The following is a 27,430-nucleotide window of genomic DNA, read 5'->3' as shown; positions in this document are numbered from 1 at the left end:
ATCTGCTTTCTTACCTGCCTTTTAAGGCCATTCATTGTTACACAAAAGTACAGATTGTACCTGTTTGTTCTCTCCTCCACAGTTTTTCTGAATTCATTTTTTTTTTGCTATAGTAGACTGGAATATTCATATAATTCTGTGGCTTTTATATATCATCATGCTGTCTTTGAACAAGTATGTTTATACCTTTCTTTTCTACTCCAACATAAGTGACACTTGGGTATCTTATTCTTGATTTTAGGGAGAAATTTTTAGTCTTTCACCATTATGATCTTATGCATTTTCATACACAATTAAATCATCTAATAATGTTTACTCCTTGTACACTGCAATTTTTTACTGTGAAAATGTGTTAAATTTGTTCATGTTTGGCCTGCTTGGATTGAAATGATCATGTGTTTTGTTTTCCCTTCTTTTATTAGTGTAGTTATAACACTGAATTTTATGTAAAATTATTTTTTTACAATACTTTGCCACTTGATTAAGGCATATTGCTGGATTTAGAGTGTTAATATTTCATTGGTTTTTGCATAAGGACTCACAAGGGATGCTATTTTCTGACTCTTCCTGTAGCACTTTGCTCTGGCTTTGATTTGCTATAGCTGCACTGCTGGCCTCACAGAACACATGAGAGGTCAGGAAGCACTACAACCTCTTCGCATATTGAAAAAAAAAAAAAAACATTGATTAACTAGTGTTAACTTTACTTGTCAGTGTTTGGTAAATTGGACCAGGGAAGCCATCCAATGTGGAACTTTAACTTTGAAAAGTGCATAGTCTCTATTTTCTGCAAGATTCCATTTTGGTGTGTTTTGTGTTTCTAAAGAATCTCCAATTTTTTTTTATAGCACACAAACTTTATTATGTTCCTTTCATTTGTAAATAATTATTATTGAGGCCCCATGTTTTAAAAATATCTGATTTTAGTTATTTGAGTCTTTTGTTCTATTTTTGTCTTTTGTTTTTTTTTTTCCTTGTCAATCTAGATAAAAGTTTGTCAATATGTTACAAAATACTCATTTTTGGTTCCATCCCATTATAGAAAAGGAAATTTGTGCTTTTAATAATCTTGAAATAAATTAAAAATACACATTTACAATTAGGGGATTACATGTGCTTTTATTCAGCAACAGTTTTTTTCCCCATCAACATTTAAGTGTAGACTTGACTTTCAATGTCTGACGTGTTGCATGTGTGTCATCATTTTTGAAAAGCTCTCAACAGGGATGCCTGCAATGATCATACAGGGACTTTCACTTCCTTATCTTTTACCCTAACACAAAAATTTGCATAAATACTGCACTAAGAAATCTAAACTCTCTGGTCTCACAGGGAAAAAAAAAATCTCCAGCAGGCCAGTACATGACAAAGAAAGTGAAAACGAAAGTTTTTGGTATAATTCTGAAGCCATGAGGAAAGGCTTTAGCGATTTCTGTGTATCATCACTGTGTATCATCATTTCTGTGTATCATCTAAAGCCTCAGGAAAGGCTTTAGCCATTTCTGTGTATCATCACTGCACTTCTGCTCTAATATGCATCACTAATATGCTTTAGATTTTGGTAGCCTCCTCTCTATTTTAGTTCCTTAATGCCATTGATGTGAGAAGATTCATCTTTTCAGTGCATGGTCTAAAGGGACAAATTACTCTCAGAACTTGGCACAGACATTTGATATGGTTGCTATCTCTCCTTTTTCCTTTGTGGCACTGTGCTTTCTATATTTTGTCTCTCTGGTAGTTAATATGTCCATGTTTGTTATAACTTCTGGGTGTCTCGTTAAATCAATGCTTAGTATTTTGACTTTTGCTACAGTTCATGACTTAGAGATGGCTTTCAATAGCATTACCTCACATCTTCTTTGGCTACCGTTCATATGGAACACGCATTTTCACTTTCAACTTAGATCTTGACTCATCATTCTTAAATGTCTGTGTAGGCCTGTGCTTCTGGGTTACATTTTGTAGACAGTGTATAATTGGATGCTGATTCATTTCTAGACATTCTGCTCTGTCAGTCTCTACTTTTTCATTGGTTCAATCCATTTACGCGTTAAAGTAATTACTAATAAGAAAGGAGGAACTTCTACAAAAATGCCACTTGTTTTCTTTGTGTTTGGGAACTTTTTCTTCCCTCAATTCTTTATCTGGTTTATTCATTGTTTAGTGGATTTGTTAGCACAACTTGATTTTCTGCTCATTTTCTTTGCAGCAATTTCACAGATACATTCTTTTTGGTTATCATGCATATTAAATTTAACATCCCAAATTTATAACAACATACTCTGTCCCAATACACAATCTTCAATTAGCTCTGTGCCCTTTATACTACCAACATTACAAACAGTGTCACTGAAAACTGAATGCCAATAACATCAATTTACCACTACCTATATGTGTATTTCCTTTGGGGGAAGAACAGTGACACAAAACCTTCACTATGTAGCCAAAGCTAGCCTAGACCTTGCTACAACATAGTCCAGGCTTGTGATTTTCGTTCTGTCTGAAAAGTGACTGTGAATTTGTCATTTAAGTCAGGTAGAGTATAAAAATTTGAAAATGGAGTTACAAAAAGTTTAGTAGTGCAAATTTTCATTCACTAATACTGGACATCATCATAGCTTCAAATGTTTTGTGTCAATGTACAGCATCTTTTCCTTTAAATTTAAACACTTTAACACTTCCTTTAAATCAGGTCTTTTAAACAGAAACAAACTGCCTTAGGATTTGCTCATCTTGGAGAATTTTTTTTTTCTTTTCTGGAACAGGTTTTCTGTAATCTTGACTGTCCTAGAATTCACTGTAGACCAGGCTGACCTCTAACTCAGAGATCTACTTGCTTCTGCCTCACCAGTGCTGGGATTAAAGGCATGCACCACCACTGCCCAGCTATTTTAATTCCTTCTAATTTTAAAGAGCTGTTTGTACATATAGCATTGCATGTTGACAGCATTTTTTCCTCACATATGTAATCTATTATCCAACTGTTTTTGCATCCATTGTTTCTGGAGAAAAATGGGTATGTAATCATTTTTTTAAAAAAATAATGGAATATGGGTCCTTTTCTTTTGATGTTGTCAATATTGTCTATGTATTTAGTGTCTGAAATTTTAGTTATGATAGGTCTCAACATAGATCTTTCAGATATTATTGCCACTGGAATTCATTGGGAATCTTGGATTTGTACATTAATATCAGCCATCAAATTGGTGATGCTTTCAGCCATTATTGCTTCAAATAGTCTCCCTCTCCCTTTCCCTGTTCCTCTCCTCTCCCTTCTGTCCCACTACCCCTTCTCTCTCAACTTCTGGAACTCCTACAAATCTTGTTTTACTAATATTTTTTTCACAACTTTATTGAGCTTTGTTAACTTTTCTTCTTTAACCTTATTTTCTGTCCCTTAGATTCTGCAACTTTTGCTGTCAGATTTTCAAGTATCTGGACTCTTTCTTCTCTGTGTTCAAATCTATTGTTCATCACTCCAACTGAATTAGTCCATTGAATTTTTATACTGATGGGGTTCAGAATTCCTCTTGTGTCTCTGTGTAATTTCTATTTTTCGCTTGATTTTTTTTTTGTTTTTTGCATTTCACTCACATATAGTCACGTACTTCCTCAGCTCTTTGCTCATCTTTCTTGTTACCTTTTACATGGTATGTATGTTAAGATGAAGACTTTAAAGTTTTATTTGGCAGATTTAATGTCTTACTTTAGTCTAGTAACTGTCAATTCATGTTCCTTTTTTTGAGGAAAATACATATTTCTCTTTCTTTGTAAGCCGTATGCTAGAAGTTAGGAATTTGATTACAGTAATGTGATAAATTAAAATGAGATCATGTCTCGTCTCAGCTTCTCTAGGTCTTTGCAGAATGGTGATGCACTGGAGCACTCTCAAGCCTTACAGATAGGCTTGCTTTGTGCCAAGACATTCGTCCCCAACAAAAACTTACGATTACTCAAGACTTTTAGAACTATATCCCAGTCTTAGAAATGATTATGACTTTTAAATTATCTTATGTATATGAACACATTTTCTAATTTGCTCATTTTTTTCACCTTTTGCTTTGTGCTTTTTGTGGCTTATTTTGTGTCCTTGATAAGGGCACCACGTGTCACTGCCATTTTGCACCCTTTCCAACCCTTGTCTACATTCCGTGTTACACAGGACAGAGCATGCACTGCTTCAGTACTCTAGGGATTCTGCATATAGTTCAAAATACAACTTGATAACTTAAAACAAAGGTCTTATCTCCTCCCTGTGATGTTAGTGAAGAACTAGAAAATAGGATGTGATACTCTCAAGTCCTCCTAAGGAACTGTTTAGGAACTAGAAAGCAAATACTGCCCAAATCTCCCCACTGAAGACAGAGTTTCTTGATTGTGTATTTGGGCTGTTGCTATGTGGCCTGGGCCGCTTTTTCAGTGATTGTACAAAATTGCTTCAGTTCCCATGATTCTACGGGAAACAAGATCTTGGAAGCTTTTTCCCTCCATTTCATCAGTGCCAGTCTTTAACAGAACAATCTATACAAAATAGGAGGGTGTTCATGAAAATAGAGCAGAAATTATCAAAGCTTAGACTATAAAAGTAAAATAAAATAGTATTTTACTCTGTAGCCTAGGTTGGCCTGTACGTTATGGCAACACCACTGCTCCTGCCTTCTGAGTCTTGGAGTTATAGGAGTGGTGTTATACTGCCTAGGCCTGGCTTTAAATAAATAGTTTTAACACTGAAAACCAAAATAGCAAAGAAGATAATAAAGCAATATGGTTGTAATAGATAATATAATTAATTAAAAATTCAAACCAAAATTGTTTTTCTCTGAAAAACATGACTTTTTAGGACAGACAAGGAAATGCGAGGAGAGCACAAACATGGTGGTGGAGCTCAAAGTGGTGTGTGCGTTAGAAAAAGAGTACTCTGAACAGCTTTACACAAGACATTTGCAAAATGAGATAAAACAGGCAAAGGTCCCAACACCAACATTCCCACTCTGGGCAGTGTGGCTCTTTCTAACACTGGACGAAAATAAACTTCATCATTTTAACATGTTGGGACATATTTCTTGAAGCAGAAACTTTCAAAGGGAAATCTGAAAAGCATTTAAGGATAAAATTAAACCTAATTTTGGTGCAAACATACAGAAAAAAATCCCATATTTCAAGTTATGCTACAGAATTATAGTAATTAAAATAGGATGGTACTGGCCTAAAATGGACTATCAGTGAAATAGAACTTAAGACCACCATATAAGCCCACATTCCTAAAGCTATATGATTTTTGACAAAGGGACCACAAGTACACATGGAAGAAAAAAACAAAACTAACCAACCAAAAATACCAGCACCTTAAAAAAAAATGATATAGGTCAACCTGAATAGAAACATGTTGAACAACAAAACTGGATACTTCTTTATCTCTGATTCCTCACAAAACTCAACTCCAAATGGATTAAAGATCAAAAAAAAAAATCTAAAAACCTGAATCAGACAGAGGACAAAATAGAAAATTCAACTGAACTCCTTGTCACAGGAAAGAACTTTCTGAACAGGGCTCTGAAGTGCAAGCATCAAGACCTATAATTTGAAAATGGGACCTCATCAAGGTAAAAAGCCTCTGTATAGCAAAGGCTACTAACACTCAAGCAAATCAGCAGCTTTCAGAATGAAGAAAAATATCTTTACCAGTTATACTTCCCACAGAGAGTATAATCTAGATTACCCAACAAACATTCAAAACTCTAAACATTAAACAATCAAACAACCCAACTAAATAGAGTTCTCAAAGGATAAAATATAAGTGGCTGAGAAATATTTTTTTTAAAAAAATTCAACATCCTTATTGATCAGAGACATCCAAATTAAAACTGCTTTGAGATTTCATCTTACCCCATACAGAATATTTAAGATCAAAACTATAAATGACAATATAATGTGCAGAAATGGGAACATTTACTGAATGTGAGAGTGCAGCGTGGTGAAGCCACAATAGGAATACACGATTCCTCAAAAAGCTAGACCACATGACCCAGCTCTGCTACTTTTCAGCATATATCACAAGGACTCTATATCCTACTATAGAGATGACTGCTCATCCATGTATATGCTACTCTCATAGTAGACAAAAATTGAAAACAGTCTTCGGATCCATCAGCTGATGAATGGCTATCTGGTTGCTAATAAAAACAAACTTATGGAATTCTCTCTGGTAAATGGATAGACCTAGAAATAATCAATCAGCAAAAGGTAAATTAGAGCCAGATAGACTAACCTCCCATGTTTTCTTTTATCTGTGGATATAAGCTTTGGATAGGCAGATATGTGCATCTCATTTGGAATACTCATAAATGCATGGAAATTGGTAAGGGTCAATGGGAGAGCTTTCAAAGGAGACATAATGCAGTGATATAAAGAAGTAAAGTGATGATGGAACAGGAAAGATTAAAATGGTTTTGGGGTGGGACTCAGGGTAAAGGAAAGAATATGGAGAGAGACAAATAACAGTAAAGCCCTTTGAAAATGTACAGAAAGCTACAGTTGTAGAAGCTTTCTAATACACATACAAACACACACTCAAAGAGTTAAGCTGGTGTTATATTAACAAGGCAACAATGAACTTACCAGAAAACAAAGACTAACAAATAAAGGACCCAGTAATAGGAAAAGGCTCTACCTTTTGGAGTTGCTGGTAGTCCTATAGATCCCAACATTACCCGTCATTGCCAATGCTACTGATTACCCTTTATAACTTGTTCTTAATAATGAAAAACACCATATGCTTAAGTCATAGAACACAGAGAAATCAATCTGGTACTTTCCTAGAAGATTCATACCAACTGGCTGACTTTCATAATACTAAAAGGTGCTATACACACTATCAAAGGATAAAAGTAATCATGAATCTTTCCCAATTGTGAATGCAGCAAGCTACAATAATGACTTCCCTGGCAAACTGTGCCTGCTGGGGCAGTAATGGCAAGAACATGGGATAAGACAACTACATTCTGATTGGATTTAAGGCCAGCTCACAAGAAGAAACTCTTGACTGGCACCATCATCAGACTAAGAACCTGTGATCAAATAAGCCTTAGGCCACAGGCTTTTATTCTGCTAAATGGACATATTATTAATCTGATTCCTAATGAGTTTTCCTTGTAACAATAGATTAAGGTTCCTCTTAACACTCATTAGAGAAGCTTCTTTTTACAGTAGATGGAGATTATTACAAAGACCCACAACTGATAAAGGTTCAGAAAATAAATGATAGTTGAATTCTTAGCCTTGAATGGACATCCATATTATACACCTACTAGTACTAAAGGCTCAGGAATTATTGTGGAAAAGGAAAGATTGTAGAATCCAGAGGAGGTGGATAACTGCAATGAAACAGTTCTTTCTGAACACAGTAGGGCAGCTGCACACCAGACCAAATCTCATAGCTCTTTGATCACCTTCACATGAGTGGGGAGCAGCCTTACCAGTCCACAGAGGAAGACAATGAAGCCACTCCTGGTGAGACCTGATAGACGAGGGTCAGATGGAAGGGGAGGAGGACCTCACCTATTACTGGACTGGGGGAGGGGCATAAGAGAAGAAGAGGAAGGGAGGTGGAATTGAGAGGGGATAGGGAAGGGAGCCACAGTTTGGGATACAAAGCGAATAAAACTGTAATTAATAAAACTAAAACTTTTTTTTAAAGGAGAGATGGCCATGAAGTTTCACCACTATCGAGGGGCTATTGCCAACTGTTAGCTTCTGGGAGAGAAAGAATCAGTTTTCCTCAAGAGTGTAACCCTGATAAATTGACCATGTCCCAGTGGGAGGCCAAACAACTAAGGATACATGGGCAGCACAAATTGCATTTAATTTTTTTTAAAAGACATAAAGTTGGTTGTGTATATGGAAGAGGGATAGATTTGGGAGAAGTTTCAGGAACAACTAGATATGATCAAAATGCATTGTGCAAAATTCTCAATTAATGAATAAACATCTGCCCCAAATATTTCCACGTGAAGGATATATTTACATACATATATTTAAAGGAAACTTCATATAAATATATAGCCTTATATCATAGACCCTATTACAGAGCATGCAGAAAATCTTGATTCATAATAACAAAACACAAAAAATCAGAAAACATATGTAGTGCACTGGCATATTTAATAGAATATGACACGTATGTGCGACACACACAGCTTATACATAGCAGTTGTCACACTACTGTCTAAAGATGACTATCATGAAAATCAAGAAGTATTGGCTAGGATGGGAAGACAAGAATACCCTGTGCTCTGTCGGTAGGAATATGAGTTAGCAAAGCCATTATAAAATGTGTTACGGAGGGTTTTAAGTCACTAAAATAATAGTAACAAAACAAATGAACTACCAAGTCCATACTTACACAACTTTAAATGAGTTTGTCAAAGAGGTATCTACACTCCCATACATGTACAAAATTGTTCACAATTGTGAAGTTATGAAACCTACCAAACTACCATTAGCCACATTAACAGAGAAGAAAGCATAGTATAAACATCACAACACTGTCTAGTTAACAACAAATCTTCTGTCTTTGTGGCGTCCCAGATGTAACTGCAAAACATTCTGATATCAAATACGCCAGGCAGAGAAAAAACAGGTATGCTGTATTTAGTAAATAACCGAATCAAACTCAAAAATAGATAGCAGAATGGGGTTAGAAAAGACTGGGAGAAGAAGGAAGGAAATGATAACTGTCAAATTACATGAAATCTCAAAAAGGAAAATTATTTTTCAGATCCATTACACAGCATGGAGAACAAGTATACTGTATATTTTTAAATTGCTGGCTATAAATTCCTAAAAGGAAATTTCAAGCTTATTCACCACAGAGGAGATGAAATATTTAAGAAGAAATGTGATACCTGGTTTGATTCAATCATTCCACACTGCATGCATAAATCATAACATCATTTTACAATAAATACATGCAATTATAAATTGTTAATATATAATAAAAATAAACATTTAACAATGAATCAAGATAGAAAATTAATATGTAACAGGCACCTAAAAATGGCCATATAAACACAGCCTGAAGTGTTAATATCTACTTCTTTAAGAAAGTTCTTTACCATTGATGATCATATTAATAGTGTTAAATACAAATGTTGCAAACTGGTGCATGTTTCACTTGGTATACTTCAATGTATATCACAATTTCTAGAAAGTACTTAATAGACTCTCTCTCTCACATACACACCTCCCTACCTGGGAAGAATACATACTAGTTACCCTAAACATGAAGTACCAGCATCTTGATGATGGGCATACACAACACCTATGTCACAGGAGAATGAGCTGGTGCTGTACACTGTCAGATCATCACTGCTCTGGAAATCAAAATCAGTGCAATGGAGCAGGCAAAAGATCTAAGGAAAAAAAGATTTTAAATGAAGAAAAATTCAGTACAGAAAACAATGTCAGTATAAAACTAAAATGTTTGGGAGGGTTAACTAAATTCATGGGAGGAAAAAGAGATTAGCATGGTTGGATAGTTTGGGGTATTGTGTTAATTTGAATGAGAAGTATCTTCCATAGCTCATGCATTTGATACTTAGTGCACAGTTTGATGATATTGTTGGGGGTGGTTATGGAACTTTTGGAAAGTGTGGCTTTGCTGTAAGAATTATGTCATTGAGGGCAGGCAGCCTGACCCCTACTTCCAGTTTCATCGCTTTGCTTTATATTTATGACTAATGATGTAACCTCGCATCTTTCTGCTCTTGGATACCTGCCTCCATGCCCCCTCTGCTACTATGGCCTCTCACTCTGGATCTGTAAGCCAAAATATGTCTATATGACTTTTTCAGTTATAGTGTTTTACCACAACAATGAAAAGTCACAAATACATTGAATGGTTTTGGCTTCTTTGTCAAAAATCAAGTATTCATTGGTGTGTGGGTTTATTTCTGGGTCATATATTCAGTTCCATTGATCCAACTTTCTGCTTCTATGCCAATACCATGCAGTTTTTATTACTATTGTTCTGTAGTACAGCTTGAGATCAGGGATGTAGATATCTCCAGATAATCTGTTGTTGAACAAGATTGCTTTGGAAATTCTGGGTTTCTTGTTTCTCCATATGAAGTAGATAATTTTTCTTTCAAGGTCTGTAAAGAATTGTGTTGATATTTTGATGGGAATTGCATTGAATCTGTAGATTGCTTTTGGCAGAATGGCCATTTTCACTAAGTTAATCCTACCAATCCATGAGCATGGGAGATCTTTCCATCTTCTGATATCTTCTTCAATTTCTTTCTTCAGAGACTTGAAGTTTTTTTTTCAAACAGGTCTTTCACCTGCTTGTTTAGAGTCACCCCAAGGTACTTTATGTTATTAGTGCTTATTGTGAAGGGTGTTGTTTCCCTAATTTCTTTCCTGGCCATCTTCAACAAATGGTGCTGCTCCAAGTGGATGTCTACATGTAGAAAAATGAAAATAGATCCATATTTATCACCCTGAAAAAAACTAAAGTTCAAGTGGAACAACGATCTCAACATAATACCAGATACAGTAAATTGGTTAGAAGAAAAAGTGGAAAAGAACCTAGAACTCATTGGCACAGGAGACAACTTCCTGTCAACAAAACACCAATAGCACAGGCTCTAAGAGCAACAATCAATAAATGGGACTTCATGAAGCTGAAAAGCTTCTGTAAAGCAAAGGACACTCTCATCAGAACAAAACGACAGCCTACAGACTGGGAAAGGATCTTCACCAACCCTATATCTGACAAAGGGCTGATATCCAGAATACATAAAGAACTAAAGAAGTTAAAAGGCATTAAATCAAGCAATCTAATTAAAAATGGGCAACAGAGCTAAACAGAGAATTCTCTGTAGAATATAGAATGGCAGAGAAACACTTAAAGAGATGCTCAACATCCTTAGCCATCAGAGAGATGCAAATCAAAACAACCCTGAGATTTCACCTTACACCCATCAGAATGGCTAAGATCAAAAACTCATGTGACAACACATGCTGGAGAGATTGTGGAGAAAGGAGAACCCTCCTCCATTGTTGGTGGGAATGTAAACTTGTACAACCACTTTGGAAATCAATCTGGTGCTTTCTCAGACCATTAGGAATGCTCCTTCCTCAAGATCCAGCTATATTACTCCTAGGCATATATCCAAAAGATGCTCAAGTACACAACAGAGACATTTGCTCAACCATGTTTGTTGCAGTTTTATTTGTAATAGCCAGAACCTGGAAACAACCCAGATGTCCATCAATGGAGGAATGGAAACAGAAATTATGGTATACGTTTACACAATGGAATACTACTCAGCAATTAAAAACAAGGAAATCATGAAATTTGCAGGCAAATGGTGGGATCTAGAAAAGATCATCCTGAGTGAAGTATCCCAGGAGCAAAAAGACACACACGGTATATACTCACTTATAAGTAGGTACTAGACCTATAAATAGGATAAAAATACTAAAATCTGTACACCTAAAGAAGATAAACAAGAAAGAGGACCTGGGGTAAGATGATCAATCCTCACTTAGAAAGACAAATGGGATGGACATTGGAAGTAAGAGAAAACAAGCAACAGGAGAGGAGCCTACCACAGAGGGCCTCTGAAAGACTCTACCTAGCAGTGTATCAAAGCAGATGTTGAGATTCATAACCAAACCTTCAGCAGAGTGCAGTGAATCATATGAAAGAAGGGGGAGTTGGTATGACCTGGAAAGGATAGGAGCTCCACAAGGACCAAATGTATCAGGGCACAGGGGTCTTTTATGAGACTGTTTCTCCAACCAAGGCCCATGTATGGTTATAACCTAGAATCTCTGCTCATATGTAGCCCTTGGTAGCTCAGTATCCAAGTGGGTTTCTAGTAAGCAGAACAGGGACTATTTCTGACATGAACTCAATGGCTGGCTCTTTGACGTCCTCCCTCTGAGGGAAGAGCAGCCTTGCTAGGTCTCAGAGGAGGACATTGCAGGCAGTCCTGGTGAGACCTGATAAGCTAGGGTCAGATGGAAGGGGAGGAGGACCTCTCCTGTCAGTGGACTTGGAAAGGCACAGGGAGGAGATGAGGGTGGGTGCTACAGCTGGGATACAAAGTAAATAACCTTTGATTAATATAAAAAAATAAAAATTATTTTTATAAAGTCACTAATACAAAAATTGGTACTAAAGACATGCTCTTGTAAAGAACCTGACCATTTTGGGGAGGAATGTGGAAGACTTTGAAACCTTGAACTAGAAAGCCATGAGCAGAGTTTAATGGGCCATTCTTTTTGGAGCCTATAAGGCAGTAATGCTGAAAGAAACGTGGAAGGTAGAGGTTTCAAATTTCACTATTAGTAACTGGGCTCGAGAAAAGTCATGGGATATTTTGAAAAGTGATGTGGATGCTTTCTGCCCTTGTCCTAAAACCTTGCCCAAGGCTATACTAAAAATATTGGGTCCTTTCTTTTTTTTATTTTTTTTGTCAGTGTCAGCATAATGTTGATTCTGTGAATTGATTATTACTGATAACTCTTATGCATGTATATAATAAAAAAGAGCAAGTGGGACAGAAGAAATACAATATGTAGTTTAGAGAGAAAAAGAGCACAAGGGAGCTTATTGTTACAGCCAATGCACATGCCAAAAGAGAGGTTGAAACATTAAAATGATAAGGACCATAAAGAAGCAACCTTCTTGGCTGAACTAGAACAATGAGAATTGTACCCTTAGGTCAAAATATTACTATTTAAGCTTCCAAATTGTGAAAGAAAAAGCCTTGAAGTCTTTCACCTCCAAGAAACTATACACAGAAGAATCAGTTAATACAGTCCAAAGTGGGAAGAGTTCATCCCAAGATGGCTGACAAACTTGTCAGTACAATCCTCATAGTACTGGTTTTGGAAGCATAAAAGATGCAAGAATGAGGGGATCATAGATGCTTCCCAAACTCTTCAGAGAGCTGCTGAAGCTGCATGGTGTGGCACAGAATACTAAAAACAAGGCCATGAAAAGCATTGCATAAAGCTGTGACATGAAGCTGGGCTCAGGGGAGACCAAACATGTTGGACCCAGTATCTCTAGGAGACCAGGTATTTTCTGGAGTACATAGAAAACTGAACTGAAGGACCATAAAAAAAAAATACAATTTCGGAATAAAAAGCTAGGTCAATTATAAGACTAAATTTGGATCTTTTGAAACTCATTCTCGGTTGATTTAATACTGCATTCAAATCTTTAGCCATAGGAATGGTTCCAGTAACAATTTTCAGTGGTTTTTTAACAGCATGTAGGAACATTACAATGTATTGTCCAAAATATTTTCGTATTTCCCGTAAAAGTATGCTAACTTGCTTTTAGGACCATCATTCAAACTCAAGTGCATTATATGGCAAGTGACGTTATATTTGTAACGTCCTTATCAACACCTAGCACGAACAAACACCCAATGTTTAATGGATCAAATAAAGGTATTTAATGGCAAAAAAAAGGACCCAATAATTGCAAAGAAGTTAGAGAACACTGAGATGGAAGATGATCTACCTTCTGACAGATGGCAGGAAAAAGTAGAGAAGGTGTCAGATGTACAGGGACAGCTGAGAGCTCCTGAGTCCAGAAGCCCTAGTTATCCTTACTGATACCTTGAAAGGCATGCCTTCCCAAAGAAAGGTGCATGCCATGTCTTTGAAACACTGTGCCACATTCAAAGATCCCCTAATATCATAGCTTTCTGAGCCTATGCTAGGGGCTTAGTCTGCTGTTGTGGTCAGCTGTGTCCAAGTTACTGACAATTAAAGAGCTCATGCAAAGCTTGAGCTCAAGCACTGGAATAGCTGAGAGAAACAATCCCCAGTGCCAGTACCTTTCATTAGCCGTAGAGCATGCCTGTTCTCAAGAAGTCATGGACCACTCCATCAGCAGAGTGAAAGATCAATGCTTTCCCAGAATGTGATTTATCTGACGTACTAATGTATGTCACTTCTGGTTTATAGCCAAAGATCTTTATCTTTTACAGAAAATGCAGAAGCCTTCTTGATATTGGTGTGCCATGGCTCTATATGTGGATGAGAAGAAACCCAGAGACACGAAGTAGTGACTGACCACTAATGTGGGCATTAGCTGTAGAGATGGGCTGAAGTATAAGCCCAATGTCCCACAGGGGGGAAATTCAACTGCAAGTCTAAGGAGCGGTCAGTCCAACTCACACTCAAAGCTAGGAGGAAACTGCCTCCTGCTGAGTGGGACTTCCACAGCAGCACCTCCTGAATGGAAGGACAGCAAAACCTATGGGTTTGGCTGGTGTGTCTGTATCGTCCATTCCCACATACAGTACAGACACCACTGGGTCAATTTCAGCTATCTGATGTTTCTGTGTAAAGGGAAAAGGAATTCAGAAGAGAACTGACTTTGGGTGTTGAATTCTGCTCTTTTCCCAGGAGCCTCTGTTATATTGTTGGAGATTAGCAGAAATCCACAGCTTCCAGACAAAGACAGCCAAGATGTATAGTGTATTACCCCACTGAGCACTGACAGGATGTAGGCTAGGCAGATTCTATGCATTGTGATTACAATGTGTTCAGCTTTAGATGAGTTAATAAACACACAACAATTCTATAAATTAAGGAACATCTAGTCCTCTTTACAAAAGATAAAGTGTATAATCCAGGCTCCAGACACTGGCTTAGTCCTGGCTTGTTATGTCAGTATCATGATTAAGCAAGGTTAACAATAAAAGAAAGAAGGGCTGAAGATAGTATGGAGTTCAAAAGAGAACTCATGCCTTACTTTTACAGAGAAACATTATATGTATTTCTATATGAAAGACTGGAATATATTTCATCGATTAGACCAGGATGAATAAATGTATATGTGAACTTTTAAAAATAATCAGTACCTTTAATTACTAATAGTTTTTTTTCAAAAGCTCAAGTTAAACTTTATGAAGATATAATGTTTTGAGTATCAGGATAGAAATCTGTAGATTAGCAGAGTTCTAAAAAATCAGATGATGCAGGGCAGAGTTTGTATACATAGGATATGCCGGTCTGCACTTATGTTGATTTGTGTAGGTCCAGAGAAATCTGAAGAACTATTGCAGAAATAGAAGCTCTCAATAAATATTTGAAAAGCAGGTGGCAATTGTTTTCAGGGGGAAAAATAGGCTACATTGGAAGCTGCTTCCTGATTGCAGTAACTGGTCGAAACTCAACCAAAAAGATTATTTTTAGATGGCTGTGCAAGGGCCATTACAAAAGGTACCCCAGACTTATTACTGCATTACTATTTAATTTTGATGCCAAGTGTGAGCTAAAGTTACAATGTTTTTTTAAAAAGTATTTTCTTGTTGGTTTCTTTTTTTCTTTCTTTTCATTTTTCACTCTTACCCATTGTTTGGCACTAAATTTAGCACGAAAGAATGAAATATGTAAATGTACCACAGCACTTGCATGTGTATCCTATAACTCTATTTCCATTCCTGAAAGTGAAAGTCCATTGACTTTAATAATGGCAAATTGATTTACTGCACTTCTGGCAAGAAAATAAAACTGTAGGGCCAGCAGTACAAGTCGGGGTAAAGATACTAGCACCAAGCCTGAGAAGCTGAGTTCAATTCTGGTATCCTTGGCTGTCTTGAAACTCATTCTAGACCAGGCTAGCTTCACCTGCCTCTTCCTCTGCCTGTGGAGTACTGGAATTACAGGCTTGCATCACCACCGCCCAGCAAAAATAAATAAACACTAAACAAACAAAAATAAATAAATAAATGTTAAAATGAAGAGCATGTTTTCTATTAACAAACTTTAAGCGTCAGAGACTAATTTTAGTTGATATTTGCTCCCAGCTTCACTCCATTACACACATGTACACACACACACTCACACACACAGATACACACAAGTACCTACACTCATGTACACACATATAAACAAAGGCATGGCGCACACACATACTGCCAGCCTCTGCTTTGATGATGGAAGTACACAAGCAGGTATATGGCTTTCCATTTAATGTCCCAAGATTCCTTAGTTCTCCAAAGTACTCTCAGAACCTCTTACACTGAAGCCAAGTGTCTCTTTGTGAAAATGTTAGACCTGACCACAGAAACATCAGGCTACACTTTTTTGAAGCATCACCACACTTTTATTGACATATGCCATTTAGAAAGGTCTGATTTGGCAGAAATTCCAACTTTTGCTCCGATACTGTGGTTTGTAAAAGAGGGGTTCAGCATTTTCTAGGGAGGGCAATGTTAAGCATTTTTTTCCACTCACATAGAGGCTCTGCAAGTCACAGGATGTAGATTTCAACACCTTTTGTTTGGGTCTTCATTTTCAGCTATTGGAGTCTTCTAAAAAAAGGTGTGGACTTAAAACTTGAAATAGGTTTTTCCTCCGAGAAACCCACAAAGTTTCTGTTCAAAACTTTGGGCTTCTCCTAGAAGGCAGGGACACTTCTAGGTCAGGGCATCAAGACAGTTAGACATGCACATACACACTTCTATACCAAACAATGTCACAGAACCAAAATTAGTGTAAAATCCATGTGGAGACTAAGGACGTAAGAAGAACATTCAGGAAAATTATAATAGGCAATTATTAAGCTGCAGAATGGAGCACCACAAGAAGGTCAGGTAATTTCCTAATAAGCAGGGAAGTCCTGGACCTCCTCTGTGCAACTCAGGAAGCAGCTTGGTTTTCAGGTGAGGCACTACATCCTAAGGCCTGGAGAGAACTCTATCTCCTATTGAAGCCTCTAGCTCAGTCTCTCCATAAATCTCAGTGGCACTGGCTCCACAGAGTACCACTGAGGCTATACCTTAAATCTGCTCAGTAGACACTTTTTTTAAGCTGTGCAGCTAGCTTTGAAAAAAAAAACCTATTAAAGCTTCTCAAGTGTCAGGACAATATTAATTACAGGTCTTTGTGGCTCTGATATGGGAATCTGTGTTCTTAGATATGGCAACTCAATTATATACAAATTATCCAATAGGCTACTTTGCAACTGTTGGTGACTATTTATAGTAACAGTCATGCCCCAAATCTTAAGAATGATGAGATTTCTTTTTCTGCAAAGCTCAGAATATTTCACGGATATTTACCAATTAATTTAAGGACATGGTCTCACTTACTATAATCATCTCAACGAGAAACTCAATGCCAGTGCACTACATAGCTTCAAAACTGGCCCTGCAGAGCAGACAGACCTGAGCCCATACAGCAGCCCTGCAGAGCAGACAGACCTGAGCCCATACAGCACTGTCCCATCAGGGTGGAGGCGGATCATGCGGTTTTTCACTGTCACTCCGTGCACAAATGACTTTTTGTCATTTAAGAAATATGTGTCGGGCACCCAGAGCTGGTCAGCCACTCGATTGTCAAGCGTGAGGTTGAGAGGGATCCCAGAATAGGCGAGCCTTTTATCTCTCCAATATTGTTGAAAATACATAGTTAAGGTATAATCCTGGGGGGGAGAGAAAGAAAAGAAAGAAAATTAGTTTGTGCTCAACACAGGTGTAACACTGGCATGCAATGACAAATCCAGGCTGAATCCCACGCCCTGTAATGGGCAGAAAAAGCGGTGCTCCCTTAGGAATAAAAACACCAAGTTTAATAAGCACAATATATGAAATGATGCATGGCCCATATATAAAACTTTACTTAACTTAGTTAAAGGCACCAGACTGGTTGATTTTGTTGAGGCAACCAAACAGAAATAAGGGATAAGAAACCATTATTTTAAAATCAGATGGCTAGCAGGAACCTTGGTTTACTTTTTAGGTACATGCTTTCCCACCAAGCAGACAGCATTGGAACCAAGTACCATGGACAAACTCTATCTATAAAGTTGAAGCTCTGTTTCTGCCCTTGCAAAGGCTATTAATGCAGGCATTCCAGAAACACCCACTGGAGATGAAGTGCCCTGTAGAAGGGCTCTGTGTTTCAATATTCACATGGTTTCTTTCTTCTTTCTTTCTTTCTTTCTTTCTTTCTTTCTTTCTTTCTTTCTTTCTTTCTTTCTTTCTTTCTATCTCCGTTCACCCTGACTATACTACATTAACTGGAAAATAAACTCATCTGGAGATAACATGACATAGAGAATATGGTAACCTGACGCCAGAGCAGGATATGGGAGAAGGACTCTATTTCACTGCCGCATACAACCAACAAAATCAACAAATCCTCATCCAGGGAGCCACAAACTTAGTTTTGGATTTTTGTTGTTATGGGAAAAACAGTTAACTGGGGTGCAGTGGGAGAGCACAAAGGCTAAACATAAAAAAATCAAGTGTGTGTGTGTGTGTGTGTGTGTGTGTGTGTGTGAGAGAGAGAGAGAGAGAGAGATGTCTAAAAATGATAAAGCACAGATGCCAACCTGTCCTCTTCAGATGTGCCCAGCAAGAGGTTGCAAGAAAACTCACACATGCTAACCAACTCTAAACAAAACATAAATTTTGGATTGGAGGTACAGTTGAGGGTTAAATGCATGCCTAGATTGTGTGTGGCGCCAGCATAACAAATGGGCCTTTCAAAGCCATAAGGGCACAGAAAAAGCAGAGGAGAGATGAAAGAGGGCAAACTCATGTGGGCTAGAGTCTTCAAAAAGATTTTATTGTAATTTTAACGATGATGACATGCCTGAGAAATAGAATTTTTACAGTAACATCCAGGAATAGAGCTCTCTGAGCCTAGTATGTCCTATAGAGATGTTCACTACCATTCTAACTACAAGTTAAAGATTTTCATGGAAAAGATGTCATAGGTCTCAGGAAGCTACCTAAGAGGAAGGGAGCATGACAAACCTGGGACCTGCTGATTTTCTACTTACATATTACAAGTGTGTGGATTGAGCAGCAAAACTGGACCCCACACCAGTGGCTGAGAAGTCTTGGAATGGGAGCATCATGCAGTAAAAGCCAGCATAGTTTCATGTGTCAGGGTGACTACCAAGTACATTAAACCATGTGGCTTAGTTTTTGTATGCTTTGACATCTGGAACATCTCTGAGCTGGGGGAGCTGCCCTCCCAGGGTTATCCATTTACTACACAGAGTGGACAACCGATAGAGCATGACGATTAGCACACACCTTATATCCAAGACAACGGATCCAGAACCCACACCATAACACTTCCTTTTTGGAGACTGGTCATAGCAACCAAGGATCCTCAATGGTTAGTGGCCTCAGTTTAGGTACCAAAATGACTAGAAAAAAAGTCTCTATGGTTAGGAGCCTTGCAATCACTTAAATTAGACAACTCTGAGATATTTACCTTAATTTAACTGTTCTTTTTCTGAACACCCCACTAAAGACCTTTATTTAGAAGTGAAAGTTTCTTTCTACCACTTGACTCATATCAGCAACATGTGACCATGTTGTCCCCCATGGTGTGGTGTGTCCCTCCTTTTGTGACTCTTTCTCTGGCTGCCATCTCCTAATATGCTGGCCTCTCCAAACCTGAGCATCTCGTGATAGAAAATATTGTCAACTTGACAGGCTCTAGATCACATAGGAAACAAACCTTGGGGTGTTGTGTATGGGAGTTTCTAGATTGAATAAATGGAACTGGAACAACCTACTCTACATATGGAGAGCACCATTTCATGTGTTGGGTGGGAATCCGAGCTGAATAAAAGGAAAATTTTGAATTGAACAGAAGCACTTATTTCTATGCTTCCTAGTTGTGAATGCAATACTCTTGCCATCAAGCTATATCTGTCATTAGGTACTGTATGCCAAAATAAGCTTTTTCTTCCTTAAGAGGTTTCTGGCACTTGTTTTGTCATAAGATATGAGAAAAATAACTTTCCATCATGGAAAATTAGCATTGAGAACTGGGGCCAGTTGTTAAATTGCCCACACTCCAGTGGACAGCCACACACTGGTGAGTATAAGGAAGTACATGTTGAACTTGGAGGATATATATATATTTATTTATTTATTTATAAATTTGGGTGGAGGTAGAAGGCAAATCATGGAGGAGATAAAAGAAGAATGTGGATAAATCAAAACACATAGTATGCAGGTATGAAATGTTCAATGAATTAATAAACATATTATGTTTAAATACAAAATGAAGTAGGGACATTGCCCTCAGGAACCAGTTCTGGAACAGGAAAATCCACCAATCCCCAAGCCCCCAAGCTCATGACTTGAAATCCTCACTGTGGAAACCTCTGCCCCAGAATGTTCCAACCCCGAAGAATTCCTATATAAAGGCTGTGTCTGCTCAGTTCCCTGCTGCCCTCTCCGGGGAGCAGGCGCAGCCAACCCTGGATTCATCACTCTACACCCGGGACCCTCCCAATAAATTTCCTTTATGATATTTGCTGCCTGGTGTGACTCTGTCATTGGAAAAAAGCTAGGATACAATGAAGAGAAAAAGGGAAGAAAGGGAGAAGGGCAGAAAAGCTGAAGCTCCTGATTTCCTTAGCTCAGCTATGAATATCCTACCATAGAAGCTGCAATGCCTCTGCTGAAGAGGCCTCCTCTCAGAATTGTGTGGTTCCTCGGCTTCCATGTCTCAAGATACCCATTCTTTGGGATACCTTTCCCCCCTCAGAGCTGTGTGGTTTGTGGGCTCCCGAGTCCCAGGACACCCTCCCATCTGAGCAAGAAGACTAACACAGGGTTTGTCTGAACAGCTAACAGAAACCAATGTAACTATGGTCCAAGCAAGCCAGGTTATATTTCAAGCTGACAGGAGAATCTGGAAGGTAGTTAGTGGAAGTAGTACTAGTTATAGACAAGAAAAATGAAAGAATGAAAACCAGACATGGTGGTACTCAGCTAATTCCAGCCTGAGAACTCAAGGCTAGTTTGATTTAGCCAAGATTACACCACACTTGAGCAAACTTACAAAAAAAAAAGAAAAGAGAAAGAAAGAAAGAAAGAAAGAAAGAAAGAAAGAAAGAAAGAAAGAAAGAAAGAAAGAAAGAAAGAAAGAAAGAAACAGGAATAGAGACTTACACCAAACTTTTTGAAGAGAAAAGCCTGAGGTTTATTGCATGAAATGTGATGGAAAAGGCCAATTTTTGATGTAGATATTAAGATAGTGGCCATGTAAATATTGCATGCAAAGGGTAGAAATGAGCTAAGGAAGCAGCTTTCAGTGCTGGAGGATAAGGCTACTCAAGCCCTTTTGATCTCAGATGATTATACCAGGAGTTCCAGATTTCACATTTGTCCTTGGTTGGGTCTGATACTTCTTTGTTATGTCCCCATTTCTCTGTTTTGTAAAGAGAAAATTTATTCTGTGCTGTTGACTGCTAGAAGCATGTAACTTGTTTGTTTTTATGTTATAGCAACTCAGAGTCAAGAAATTTCCTGAGTCTCAGAAGAGACTGCACACATACGTTTGAAGAGTGTTAGAACTCTTAAAGACTATAGGGACTTTTTAAATCAGATGAAATGCATTTTGACTATGAGATGGTTTTGACAAGAGGTGGAAACTGTGACTTGAAAGTGATCTACTTGAGTTTCTATTTGATATGGTGTTGAATTGTTATGGTTGATAACATCAACTTGACAGGATCTATATCATGTAGGAGACAAACCCCAGGGCATGTTTGAGAGTTTCTAGATTAGACTGAGAGGAAAGGAACACCCTAAATGTGGATTGCACCATTACATAGGCTGTGTCATAGACTGAATAAAAAGAAGAAAGAGAACCAAGTGCAAGAATTAATCCCTCCTTTATCTTAGCCGTGGACACAGTATGACGATTATGTGAAGATTCTCTGCCCTCAGTTTCCATCTTCACATTCATTGTATCGGGTATTTTGTCACAGCCACAAGAAAACTAACATACACTACACCTTCATCCTAAAGCACAGCATGTGAGGGAGAGAGGTTGGTTATGCTATTGAAATCTCAATGCATAAAAGCAGAGGTGGGGTTAGGGGTTGGGGATGGAGGTGGCGTGGGACGAAGTACCTGGTGAGAAGCACTTGCTGGTTGGACGTAGGAAGACTAGGTGTAGAGCACTGCCTTGGCAAGACCTGAAATGTGAGATACTTTATTGATCCAGACCAGCTGGATAATGTGCCTTCAGAATGCCTCTACTAACCTTTGTTAACACAACATGTACAATAACCCAAACACAGGCATTCATGGTATCATAGCAACATGGGAATGGATGGTACTATCAGTGTCTCTTATTGCATAAAACTCTCCGAACAATCAGAAAAGTAAAGTTTCACTTGATTCTTTCTTTAACTGCCACCTGCTTTCTGATGCCTGAGTCATGAAGTCTGGCACTCCCCACAGAGGCCCCTTCAAACTGGCTTCACATGGTTTGCCATGAGGAATGAGAAAAAATGCATCAGTTTGCACTGGGAGCCAGCTGTCATTCACAGTCTGAAGGCTCAGGATCAGGTTTTATTTTGGGTGGTGTTGCTCTCTACACCATAAACAGCACCTCCTAGTTTGGCCTTTGGTGTTTGCTAAAGTAATTTGAGTTGGGAGGAAGAACTTAGGGAGCCAGAAGAGGAAAACCTACTTAAATTCAAAGTCACTGAATCTGTTCTGCCTTGTAAGGAAGTAACAATTCCATCAGTGGGTATACTAATCAATAGCTTTCTTTTCCTTGAAGACATTGGAGTAAGAAGAGGAAACAAAGGTGAACAACAACAAGCAGACGATGGAATGGCCCGAGATCTTCTCTATTATCTTGTGCCATTGTGAAGCAGAAAGAGAGAGAGAGAGAATTCTATTGCTGGGAAGTGATGCTGCTTGATGTCCCAATGATAGAGCCTATAGTTTAGTGACCAAGACTCTCAGAACTCATTCTTTCTTGTATTTAAATAAAACAAAAGTGCTATCATTATTTTCATTATCCTTTATGAATTTAGAAAAAATATAGAATTGATTTAATCTTCCCATCTCTTATCCCCTTCCACTACTTCTCCCTGAAACAAGAGTAACTGGTTTTAAAGTTGGGGTGTCTCCTTTTCAACATAAGGGCCTGATATGAGCTAAAAAGGTATGCATATTAAAGTGGAGGGACTTTGGTAGGGGTTATTTGCAAAGAGCATGGAGAGTGAAGAACCAGTCCCAAGGCATTCTTCAAAAGGAATAAGAACTACATCAGACCCCTGTTCCACTGTGATACAACTATTTAAAAGTGCAGTTCCCAAGGGTTTCAGAATAATAGCCCATTTTTTTCACATGTGGAGTCATGAGCCCGACACACGAGAAGCCATGTGTAGGATAAGGATCCATCACTTGAATTTCAAGCTAATCATCAGCAAACAACAAAGACTACAAGGCACTGAAAACCAAAAGAAATATTGGCTGTGGAGGACTATGGATGAGTGTACTAGACTTCACAAGACCAAGATGGGGCTGGTACTATGGAAGGACCAGGGCTAGAGGGTAACATTGATATTATTCTTTACATGTCTACCTTGGTTTTTGACACAGGGTCCCGCATTAGTCTAGGGTTCACTAATTCAACTAGGCTAGAGAGCTAGTAAGCCCTGAGGATCCTCTGTCTCCTCAGCACTGAGATTTCAAGCTCACAACCACACTCACCTTATTCATATGGATTAAGGGGCCTACACCCAGATCCTTCTGTTTACATATTACTTGACCAAATGAACTATCTCTTCATTCTTATTAATTTTGTTCTAGTTAAAGGTAGACAGTGACATCTGAGTATGAAGTTAAGAGTAACTTGGAAGGATGGAATGTTTCAAAAACTAGTCAGGCAAGCCATCCTAGGGAGGGAGAAGCCCAGGCAAGTGGGAGACCTACAGGTAGCTAAGAAGCACTTGGGAGGTAGTATTATACACTAAATAAGAGAAATATTCTGTATCATAGAATCAACCTAATATGTAATGCATCATATACTCTAGTGTGTATATTTTTATACACAGCTTTCTTTTTTTACCAGACCTTTAGGTTTCTGAAGACATCAGCTTATTGGAATATTTACTCAGCTATTGAACAAATACTTACTGAGTGACTATTACGTAGTTATCAGTGTTGGGGGTAGGTGATGAGGCAATAAGCATGAACCCTAAGGGGGTGGCCATCAGACTGGGAAAATCTGATTTCAGGTGTCCATACTTCAACAATAACAGGGATAAAGATCTACACTGACCATGAAGTGAAATGGGAACCTTCCCCAAAAAAAAAAAAAAAACCTACTTCCAGGAAAGACAACCAAATGCAACTTCCTGAAAAGAGACTTAAATGAAGGCTGCATGACACAAGCCTTGAAGATGATGAGGTAATGGATCAGGTCATCAACCCATAGCCACTGACATCATAGGTGAATTCTCAAAGCTGTCTTCTCAAAGCCTACTGCCAGAGGGCCAGGCAAAAGATTGTGATTAACACCTACCCTTCTCCATGGTCACCTCAAACACTCTGCTGACAAGGGAGCCCCAAGAGGAAGGGATTTGAATCAGTAGAAGTCTAGAAAAGGCTGTCTGCCAAAAAAGGCTCCAAAGATGCTGACATCAGAAACAACTGTCCTGCTGAAGTGTCTAGTAGGTGTGATATTCCTTGTTAATTCACAGATTTCCCATGTCTCTATCTCTGAAGGATGTTTTTTGTTTGTTTGTTTGTTTTTTGTTTTTCTGGTGGCTGCTCTGCATAAGAATAAGGCCAGATTTCTAGGTACTCACCACAGTGATCTCTCTGAGACACCAAGAGTATCTCAACAAGGTCAGATGGCCATAGTATGGCCTCCCTTTCAAATTCTGACCTTTATGGTACACCTCATGGTACACCAGAGAAAAATAGGATAGGAAATGGTAGGAGGTAAGATGCAACAAAACATAGGAGGGGTTTGCTCTGAGAAACTTGAGGGAAAGGTATGGTGCAAAGATCAGGTAGGCATGGGTTTATAAAAGAGAGGAGCACTGTGAGGAGAAACAGACTCAAGAGAGGCAATGAGGCATGGGGAGGAGGAGGTCAGAGGAGAACCAGCACTGTCCATTGTGGTAGGGCAGGCCCAGAGAGGCTGTCTCCTGACTCAGGTTCTCTACAATAATAAGCTGGTGGGATCGGTACATCTAGACCTGGCATTAACAGTAGGAGGAAAGGGTCCGAGCTCACGTAAGTATTATTGGCTGGAAGGATAGGAAGGGGATGGTGTTGTTGCCAGCAACAACACCACTGCTGAGACCTTCTGGGTTTCAGTGCTATCAAGTTTACAGATATCAGAGAGTTCTCCATATTAGGGAAACATGCTGCATCACTGGTTCACATCTTGAGTAGTTCCTGTGGGTACTTTTGCCCTGAAGTTTAGAATGAACGGTGCATTCAGGTACTAATGAGGGAAGTCCATATGTATCTTCATCCAACATTCCACAAAGCACTGAGAACTAGAACTCTTAGACATACCATAAAGATTAAGAGCTTAGTTAATTTTATTTGACTGAAAAATGGTAATTTACCCAGATTTTTAGATATTTTAAATCAATAGCTCTCTGTGTAATATAATGCTTTATGAAGACTATAGAACAGCATAAAGAAAGATTTAGGAATTACATTTAAAACAAGAAGTCTTTCTTAAAGAGAACCTTATATACAAAACCATTTGAATACAAGTTCATTTCTTTTAGGGTTCACTAAACTCCTTGAAAATCTGATAAATATAAGCATCTACCTTCCTCTCCCTCCCTCTTTCTCCAGCCTTCTTTCTCTGCATTACTCTCTTTCTACTTCCTCCTTCTCTTCATCTTTCTTTCCCTCCCTCTCTCCCTTCACTTTCTCTCTCTCTCCCTTCTCTCCATCCCTTTTCTCACCCTCTTCTCCTTATTACCCTGTTCCTTACTTCAGTAAGCATAAAGCACTAAAGTACAGGCGATAGGTACTTCAGCTTGATAAATATTGCCTAGATGGCTCAGTAGCAATATTCATAAGATAAGTTCCACAGATTTATAAATCATTGCTTTAGAATTTGTATGATATTTTTCTCTTTCTAAAACAAATAATGTTGAAGCAATTGTCAAGTAATAGTTCATGTTCAGCAAATGTCAGAAGCACTAGTTACTGGCTGAGTTACCAGGCTTAGTAGGGACCCGAATTTGCAGCCAGACCATTGCTTCAGAGTACATGAAGCAGGAATACAGTTGGTGGGCATTCACCTCAGGGAGGAAAAGCAAATACTACTTCCCTCCCATACCCCAAGCAGAAGTCCAAATGATTGATAACTGACTTTCTAGAAGTGAGCCACTCACTAATTAAGCACATATATGAATGCTACTGACTTTTGACAATCCTCTGAGAATATGTAAGTAGCAACAACAACAAAATAACACAACCCTGTGCAGCTATTTAAACAGCAAAGTTTCTTCCTGCTGGTACCAATCTCTTGGCATTTACCTCATTAAAATGACAAGGATGCATATTTGGAAGTAGAAATATTGCTCATTATTGTGTAGTTAAGTAATTGACTAGATTCCTCAACACAGGAAATAGAGAAAGCATTCACTATCCCCAGGAAAAGAAAGCAATCTCTAAACTAAATTTAAACATGTACTGACAACTGTAAAAGCTACAGGACATGTACATTTGCATCTGGTTCGGCAAGTTTATGCTACCAGATCTTACAAGTAAGGTGCTTCCAGGTCAAGGAAAATGAAAACTATTCCAAGACAAGGTTACGTAACCCTAGGATGTAGTGGCTCCTCCACAAGCATTCTACACGAAAAGGTTAGGCTGGGGAAATATTGGCATTTCTATTAGCACAACGTGTTTTAAAATTCCAGTCTATTCCTCTTAATGACTAACATTAGTACCCAACATTTCCACCATCCCTCTTCACACAAAGGGCTTGAATGGTGTCTAGGTTTCTATTCACTGAATCTGTATCAATGATAAAGTATTACCTACCTCCTTCCTTTCCTCTCTATCTTCCTCCTTCCTTCTTGTTCCAAACAGTCATCAAATGGTTACCTATCATGGACTAACAACCCTTCCAGGGACTCAGACCCAAAGGTGTAGTAAACATTCTGATACCTTACAGTACAATGAGAGACATAAAACTAAAACAAAGTAATTAGAGTAATTTAGAAGAAGAGCTTTAAAACTGGACATGTAAAAGTCTAAAACTTAGCCTCCTACAGGACTAGTAAACCTGCGGATAAATCTGTTGCAACTCAAAAATGGTAGTCTGTGACAAAGACCTCAAGAAGAGAATTAAAAAAAAAATTCCTCTCCAGTTTTGGTTGTTTCCTGTCTCACTCTGTATACTCCTTCAAGGCAAACTACAAAAAGCAGAATTCCTCCCCGAAGGCAAGTCATAGAATCTCACTTTTCTTTAAAGCCAGAGATTTTGACACTGAAAAATATGCTCTCTCTCCTCAACATATTTTTGTGTAAGAGTTGATCAGAGGAAATTTCCTGACTCCTTTATAGGGGGTCGTGATAGTTTCTTGCCTGAAAGACTTCACTTTTCAGATTCCTTTGCACAATAA

General features: G+C 38.3%; 1 protein-coding gene across 1 annotated transcript in view; it reads right to left on the bottom strand.

The window, feature by feature from the left end:
- The window catches only part of Gabrb3 (gamma-aminobutyric acid type A receptor subunit beta3), a 228,272-nt gene that overhangs the window by 55,386 nt on the left and 145,456 nt on the right, over positions 1-27,430 (bottom strand). Inside the window, exon 4 of the mRNA XM_055607500.1 lies at positions 17,241-17,461. Within this exon, the coding sequence (XP_055463475.1) occupies positions 17,241-17,461 (221 nt within the window). The remainder of the gene's footprint in view (positions 1-17,240; positions 17,462-27,430) is intronic.

This window comes from Psammomys obesus, unplaced genomic scaffold (assembly GCF_907164565.1).
Source record: "Psammomys obesus unplaced genomic scaffold, mPsaObe1.curated_primary_1811, whole genome shotgun sequence".
In the NCBI taxonomy this organism is placed as follows: Eukaryota; Metazoa; Chordata; class Mammalia; order Rodentia; family Muridae; genus Psammomys; species Psammomys obesus.
This window is presented reverse-complemented; position numbering and strand designations above follow the sequence as displayed.